The 8,163-nt window shown below is 45.4% G+C and overlaps 1 protein-coding gene across 1 annotated transcript in view; it reads left to right on the plus strand.

The window, feature by feature from the left end:
• LOC137528091 (uncharacterized) overlaps positions 1-2,917 on the plus strand; it is a 50,154-nt gene extending 47,237 nt beyond the window's left edge. Inside the window, exon 11 of the mRNA XM_068249354.1 lies at positions 2,173-2,917. Coding sequence (XP_068105455.1) covers positions 2,173-2,174 — 2 coding nt within the window. The 3' untranslated portion in view covers positions 2,175-2,917. The remainder of the gene's footprint in view (positions 1-2,172) is intronic.
• Positions 2,918-8,163: the final 5,246 nt, after the last annotated feature.

Raw genomic sequence — 8,163 nt, forward strand, 5'->3', positions numbered from 1 at the left:
GTACAATTAGTGAAAAGGTTGAAAAGCCCTGGTCTAGACCATACATGTCAAACTCCAGCCCATGGACCAAATCTGGCACACAGAGCCATCAAATTTGGCCTGTAAGTGGTTTCCCCACTTTGCATTATGTCGTATGTCTGCACTTTCTGATGAAAGGGACCCTCAGTGACCCCGAAACAATTTGTGCTGATGCATTGAGGAATAAATACTTCTGAAACGTTTCTCTGGTGTGCCAACCAACCTTGGAATCTAAAGGGAGGGGGGACACCAAGAGCCCAATAGTGTGATATTGTATAGATGATAATTAATAATGAATAATATAACAATTTAATACTCACAAACCAGGGTTACCATTAGGCAACCACTGTGAAGGCAGGTGGGGAGATTAACCTGACCCCACTCAGGATTAAAAGTCGCTCTCTGTAGATGGGAAGAAGATGGGTACAACCCTCCACCAAGGGTGGACTTAGCAATATGTAGAAGCTTTCAGGAGGCGCCAATAGATTAAAAGTCACTTAAACAAGCTTAAAACCGATGGGGCAGTGGTGGGCCTATCCCATCCATGCAGACAAAGCAAACAAAGGAAGGACTGTGGCATCAACAGTCGAACAACAATTTATTTATACTCCACAGTAAAAATAGGCAACGCGTTTCACGGGCTCAATCCCGCTTCATCAGGCCAATCAAAAAGGAGCATACAGCTGAAAATTGTTGAAAACTTTGTTTTCAGCTGTATGCTCCTTTTTGATTGGCCTGATGAAGCGGGATTGAGCCCGTGAAACGCGTTGCCTATTTTTACTGTGGAGTATAAATAAATTGTTGTTCGACTGTTGATGCCACAGTCCTTCCTTTGTTTGCTTTGTCTGCATGGATGGGATAGGCCCACCACTGCCCCATCGGTTTTAAGCTCGTTTAAGTGACTTTTAATCTATTGGCGCCTCTGGAAAGCTTCTACATACAACCTTGGAATCTGTCCATTTTGCATTGTTTGGCCCACTGTAGACCACCAGGGAAGCTATATTGGAGGTGAAGCCATATATCATCAGGACGGCCATATGGGAAGGGAAGAGGATAGCACTAGACACCAGGAAACTGTATAGGGGACGTAGAGGGCCACTTGACACCATGAAATTGTATAGTCGAGGGAGAGGGCCTCTGGACCCCAGGAAACTGTATAGGGGAGGGAGGGGCCACTAGACACCAGGAAATTGTATAGTCGAGGGTGAGGGCCACTGGATCCCAGAAAACTGTATGGGAGAGGGAGGGGCCCCTAGACACCAGGGAATTTTAAAGGAAAGAGAGATATGACCACTAAACACCAAGAAACTGTATAGGGGAGTGAGAAAACTTACCTCCACACAGTGAGAGAGTTATCTTATCTCGTCATTCCTTAAGTTACCTCCTCTGTAGTTAAGTTACCTCGTCTGTAGTTAAGTTACATCCTATGTAGTTATTATGTATAATTCTGGAGTTATTTTAGGGATTGAAGAGTTAACTTAAAGACAGAAGAGTTAACGTTAGGTTTGCCAAAGGCAAAATGTTTCCTGACTACCATCACCATGGTAACAACTCTAGAAACGTTGTTAAGGACAGGAGATAAGCTTAGTGAATTGAGGCCTTAGTTACTGTAGTTGAAAAAAAGACATCTGTCCTATCCATCATGTCCAAACAGGAAAAAAAACCTACCACCCTAAGGCCTTTTTCACAATGCGACGTTAAATTTCACGTTAAAACATTTAACGCAGAATAATTCACTGCAATGAAAAATCAATGCCCTGTTCACAGTGCACATGTTGCGTTGGTGTCTAACGCTGCACGTTAAGTGAAAGTACTGCATGCAGTGCGTTATACACATTATTAGCTGCGTTTAGACTGTTTGCACATGCTCAGTAATGACTTGGAAACATACTTTTCGTTGCCTGTATGCTCTACTGTATGCGACGATAACAGGGCATTAAGTTGCGTTGCTACTTTTTTGGGGCGTTGCGTTGTATTTTGTGTTGCGACTTTAACGTTGCATCACAATGCAACATCCTACTGTGAACGAGGCCTAAACCTGTACATATTGCAGTTATTTTTTTACATTTTACATTTCACACACAAATGAATAAATAAATCACAGCATACACAGAAGAAGCTCTCCAGTAACAGACTGTTGTGTTCACATTTCAGGATGCGGTTGGAATATACAGTAGCTGAGATGCAGAGGGACTGCTTACAGGAATGACCCCATTACTACAGAAGGAAAGCCACAAACTACACAGACTTTGCTGTGCTGACTCTATGTATTGCCACTGAGATGGAGCTGTTAAGCTGAGATGAATTGTGCACCTGGTAAACTTATTAATCAGGGATAGACATGAGGAAAACAGCCACCTACACACGTGAGATAACAATGTTCAGAAAACCAATAATCAGCGATCCATCTGTTATAAAATAGTTTGTAAAAGATCTCCAAAGATAGCGACTAAAGATTTGTTTCTCTCAAATCCATTTTGGCAGATATGTTCCGCCAACAATCGTCCTTTCCCCAAGGTGTGTGTGAGATCGTCAGATATTTCTTAACCTCTGTGTGCCCATCGCAAGTGTGACGAAGAAGGAAGCAAATGGATTACAAAAAAATTTCTCGGGTCTTTTGCATGAACTGATTTTTCAAAGCTTCCTGACAAACCTATCCAACAGATTGATTCTTCTATTTGCAAGGAATTTTATCTCATGTTGTGCGAACCCGGCTTTTGGCTGGGGGCACACTTGTCTGTGCAGAAAACCATGTGTGTTCTCTCCATGTGTGTTTCTGCATTTGCATTTTTGGGGTTTTGTATTTGAATTTGGGTTTTTCATGCGTTTGTGGTTCTTTTTAATCATCTGCCTTTATAGCAAGAGAAAATAAAGTATCAAATCATTTTTTTTTACAAAAGCGCATGTGTTGCACTTGCACCTCCACAAGAAAGCATTGTATGTGAATAGCATGTGTGTCCAGGAAAAAGCAACATGCTGTACATTTTAAAAATCGCATTGTGAATTGCAGAGACGTGACTTACTATGCGGCCGGTAGACTTTCATGAAATGCGATTTCATTTATTGGTCAATGAGATGCAAATAAATCCAAGTTGATGCAAGTACAGTTTAAGGGCCCGTTTCCACTTGTGCGGTGCAAATCGCCGACGAATTCGCGTGGATGACGCTGTATGCGAATTTAACCATGGCAGTGCTGGTGTGCTTTTACATTGATTTCCATGCGAATTCGCATGAAAATTTGCATACTAAAGCCGCAGGCGATTTCCCTATTAAATACATTAGCGGCGATTCGCATGCATTCCACACGCAGGCGAATTCTGAGGGCTCTGCCATGCAGAAAAATCCTGCACAGAAAAACGCTCAGGAAAACTGACAAGTGGAAACAGGCCCATTCACTTGTATTGGCTATGCGAATCTGCATGCAGGAAATGCATACAGATTCGCGGTAGTGGAAACGGGCCCTAAAAATTGACCTAATAAATGTCTCAGCAGGCAGCCTTCGATTAGTCAATTTTCAATGTGCATAAACAGTACTATAACAAAGGTATCAATTTGGAATTATTAGCATTTAACTAACAACCCCTCCATGTGAGTTTGGGTTTATTCCTGTCTCTTGGTCAAAGGAAATTAGTATGTTATTTTTTTGCTTGTGACTAAAAATGTGCTTTTAGTTTGAGTAAGCGTGAAACAATCCCTTGAGCCAATCAAATCCAGCTACTACTCAACTAGGCTGGCTGGCTCAGTTTAAAGTCAGTGGAAGGCCCAGTGCACACCAAAAACCTCTAGCAGATCTGCAAAACGCGAGAGGTTTTTGAAGCAGATTTCAGAGCGATTCTAGGCATGTTTAGAGAGGTTTTCTAAACATGCCTAGCGGTTTTGGGAGCGTTTTTGTGTAGTACATTTCAAATATTGTTACAATAAAGCTGTTACTGAACAGCTTCTGTAACAAAAACACCTAGAAAACCGCTCTGATCTGGCGTTTTTCAGAGCGGTTTGCCACTTTCCTATATTTTAACATTGAGGCAGAAACACCTCAGAAATCTAAAAAATGCTGCAGCACCCGAGTTTGCGTGTGCACCAGCCCATTCACTTTCATTAGCCAAGCGGTTTTCCCCCTGCAAACGTTTTAAAAAACGCTTCAGAACCGCTCCGGTGTGCACCAGCCCGAAATGTGCACGCTTACTCAAATTATAGCTTGTTTCTGCTCATTATTTTTTACTAAACTGTATATATATAAAATGTTCTTATGATGGATGTGGTTATAATGAGGCTCTGATAATTAACGTAATGTATACTCAGTACTGATTTAGCCCTGTTTTACTATGTAGGACTTAAAGAGACACTGAAGCGAGACTAAATCTCGCTTCAGCTCTCATATATAGAAGGGGCATGTGTGCCCCTGCTAAAACGCCACTATCCCGCGGCTTAACGGGGGTCCCTTCACCCCCCAACCCACCCCCCGCAAACCTTGGTCGCAGACTTGGTCGGTGATTTTCCCTTCCTGGAGGCAAGGGCTAACGGCTGCAGCCCTCCCTCCCAGCGCGTCTATCAGATGCGCATCGCCGCCTCTCCCCTGCCCCTCTCAGTGAAGGAAGACTGAGAGGGGCGGGGGAGAGGCGGAGATACGCGCTGACAGACGCACGTGGGGCAGGGCTGCGGCGGTTAGCCCTGCCCCAATGCGGAAGCGCTCCCCCGCATTACGGAGGGGATTTGGGGGGACAGGGACCCCCGTTAAGCCGCAGGATAGCAGCGTTTTAGCAGGGGCACACATGCCCCTGCTATATATGAGGTCTGAAGCAAGATCTATTCTCGCTTCAGACTCTCTTTAAATCCTACGGGTTACAGAAAGAAATAAGTCAGCACTAGCCCACAGTGTTCATTGAAGTGCTGATGCAATCTGCATAGGGAAAAACAACACAGAAAGGGCTGGTTCACACCAAGACCGCTTTTAAAATTGCTAGCGCTTTCAAAAGCGCTTGGCTGATGTATTTGAATGGGATGGATCACACCAGAGCGATGTGATTTTCTCCCAAACGCAGACACGGGTCCTGCAGCATTTCTGCTTATTTCTGAGGCGATTCAGCCTCAACGATAAGTATAGGAAAGTGGAAAATCGCTCTGAAAATTTGGCAAGCGTTTTTGTTACAGAAGCTGTTCAGTTCCAGCTCTACTATAACAAAAAAAATAATACGTCAAAAATCCAAAAATCGCAGGCATGCTTAGAAAATCGCTAGGCTCATGCCTAAAAGCGCTCTGAAAAATTACTTCAAAAAGCGCTGAGCGTTTGCGATTACACTAACGCTTTTTGGTGTGCACTGGCCTGAACTCAGTTTATAACAACAGAGAAGAGAGGGAGCACTTTAGAAGCAGTGCAGATATTGAAAAGGATAAATAAGAATCAATATACACTGCAGCTAGTTTACTATCAGTATTGGCGCAGTATAACCACTTATGCTGCAGGTGACATTTCAGTATTATTTAATGGGACTAAAATCAGCAGTGCAAATTTATTGCATTACAGCCCCATTTTACACACACCCAAAAAGGAACTATGTATTCCTAAGAAAAATCTTCCACACATACCCTTTTTTTACATTTTGCCCCAAGTTAGTTCAGGGTTGTGTTTTGTTTATTTATATATTTACTTTATGTATATTGCGTAATTTGTAATACACCAAAGTTTTGCAGGTTTGCATTTCTGACTTCCAAAGCTAACGTCAGACACTGCTTGCCTGGACTGAACAGGGGTCTGTAAGCTATTAAAACTTCTCCTCGTATCTCATCATCATCCACAGAAGATAGAGCTGGGAGGAGGGGAGAGCAGCCAGACTTTTCCTCTAAAAAGAGAGCTGATCCTGCCCACAGGAAGTGCTGGGAGGGAAGAGCAGTCAGTCTTTTTCCTGTGAGAGCAGAGCTTATCCCGCTCACAGGAGGAAGTGCTGGGAGGGAAGAGCAGTCAGTCTTTTTCCTGTGAGAACAGAGCTGATACCGCCCACAGGAGGAAGTGCAGGGAGGGAAGAGCAGTCAGTCTTTTTCCTGTGAGAGCAGAGCTGATTCCGCCCACAGGAGGAAGTGCTGGGAGGGAAGAGCAGTCAGTCTTTTTCCTGTGAGAACAGAGCTGATACCGCCCACAGGAGGAAGTGCAGGGAGGGAAGAGCAGTCAGTCTTTTTCCTGTGAGAGCAGAGCTGATTCCGCCCACAGGAGGAAGTGCTGGGAGGGGCACCAGCCACTTTTTCCTGTAAACACAGCTGACCCCACCCACTTCCCTGTTTTAAAATCAGGCAGGGATCACACTTGGTGAACATATCTCTGTGGGCCTACCACGATTTCCAGAAGCACCTGCGATGCCACAATGCATTTTAAAAACTGGTTAATGCACTACTTTATCGCATTCTATATGCACTCCTCCATTGCCAATCATTACCCAAACGATGCTTCCGGAAATCACCATCGCACCCTGTAAAGCATACATCATTTGTGCTTTTTGCAGGGCAATTTCACATTGCGAGACATCGCCCTCAAGTCCACCAAGTGTGACCTCCCTGCCTAATGGTCATGGTATAGTCCCCTTTCATTTTTACTAGCAATAAGAAAAATCCAGGAGGAGGAACTAAGCCTTAGCGGCTGCAGCAACAAACTTCTTATGCTGCTGGTACAATATAATGCTGAACGCACAAGGAATAAACAATGGAGAGCCTCAGAAACTATATACTTCTGTAGCTAACACAATGAAGGGAGAGGGTGTTAGAGGTACAAAATCCTGCAGCTGCAATGTGTGAAGGGCAGCACTAATATACTTCTGCTGCTGCAATGTGCTGCTGCTGCTGGCACAATGAGGTAGGAGGGACAGTATGCTGGTGCAATAGATACGGTCCAATATGCTGCTGCCACTGTCTCATTCACAAGCAATGCCGGCCACAGGAAGAAGTCACACCCTTATATGTAAGGGTGTGAACTTCCTTATCACCCCCCATACAGCCTCCTCTCCGCCCCTTCTCCTCCTCCTCCTCCTGAATGTTCCCTCTGTGTCCGTCTGATGCTCTGCCTCCGCCCTCTGCTCGTAGTACTGTAAGGCTACAACAAAATGGCCGCCGATGTCCGCAAATGCGGATGGCGGCGGCCATTTTCTTGTAGCCCTGCAGTATTAGACGAGTAGGAAGAATGCAAATTTGCCGGGGAGACAAGCGGGGGAGGAGAGAGCGGCGACACATAGCCGGGGATGCTGCGATAAATGTGTCGCGACACACAGGTTGGGAATCACTGAACTAAGGCTTTAACCACCCTGGCGTTCTGATTAAATCGCCAGGGTGGCTGCGGGAGGGTTTTTTTTAAATAAAAAAAAAACTATTTCATGCAGCCAACTGAAAGTTGGCTGCATGAAAGCCCACTAGAGGGCGCTCCGGAGGCGATCTTCCGATCGCCTCCGGCGCCCAGAATAAACAAGGAAGGCCGCAATAAGCGGCCTTCCTTGTTTTGCTTATATCGTCGCCATAGCGACGAGCGGAGTGACGTCATCGACGTCAGCCGACGTCCTGACGTCAGCCGCCTCCGATCCAGCCCTTAGCGCTGGCCGGAACTTTTTGTTCCGGCTACGCTGGGCTCAGGCGGCTGGGGGGACCCTCTTTCGCCGCTGCTCGCGGCGGATCGCCGCAGAGCGGCGGCGATCAGGCAGCACACGCGGCTGGCAAAGTGCCGGCTGCGTGTGCTGCTTTTTATTTGATGTAAATCGGCCCAGCAGGGCCTGAGCGGCAGCCTCCGGCGGTGTTGGACGAGCTGAGCTCGTCCAGACCGCTCAGGTGGTTAAAGGATACCCGAACTGACATGTGACATGATGAGATACACATGGGTATGTACAGTGCCTAGCACACACATAACTATGCTGTGTTCCTTTTTTCTTTCTCTGCCTGAAAGAGTTAAATATCAGGTATGTAAGTGGCTGACTCAGTTCTGACTCAGACAGGAAGTGACTACAGTGTGACCCTCACTGATAAGAAATTCCCCTTTTTACCTCTTTCTTGCTCTCAGAAGCCATTTTCTGCTAGGAAAGTGTTTTATAGTTGGAATTTGTTATCAGGAAAGGGTTACACTGTAGTCACTTCCTGTCTGAGTCAGGACTTAGTCAGCCACTTACATACCTGATATTT

This window comes from Hyperolius riggenbachi, chromosome 8 (genome assembly GCF_040937935.1).
Source record: "Hyperolius riggenbachi isolate aHypRig1 chromosome 8, aHypRig1.pri, whole genome shotgun sequence".
Classification (NCBI taxonomy): domain Eukaryota; kingdom Metazoa; phylum Chordata; class Amphibia; order Anura; family Hyperoliidae; genus Hyperolius; species Hyperolius riggenbachi.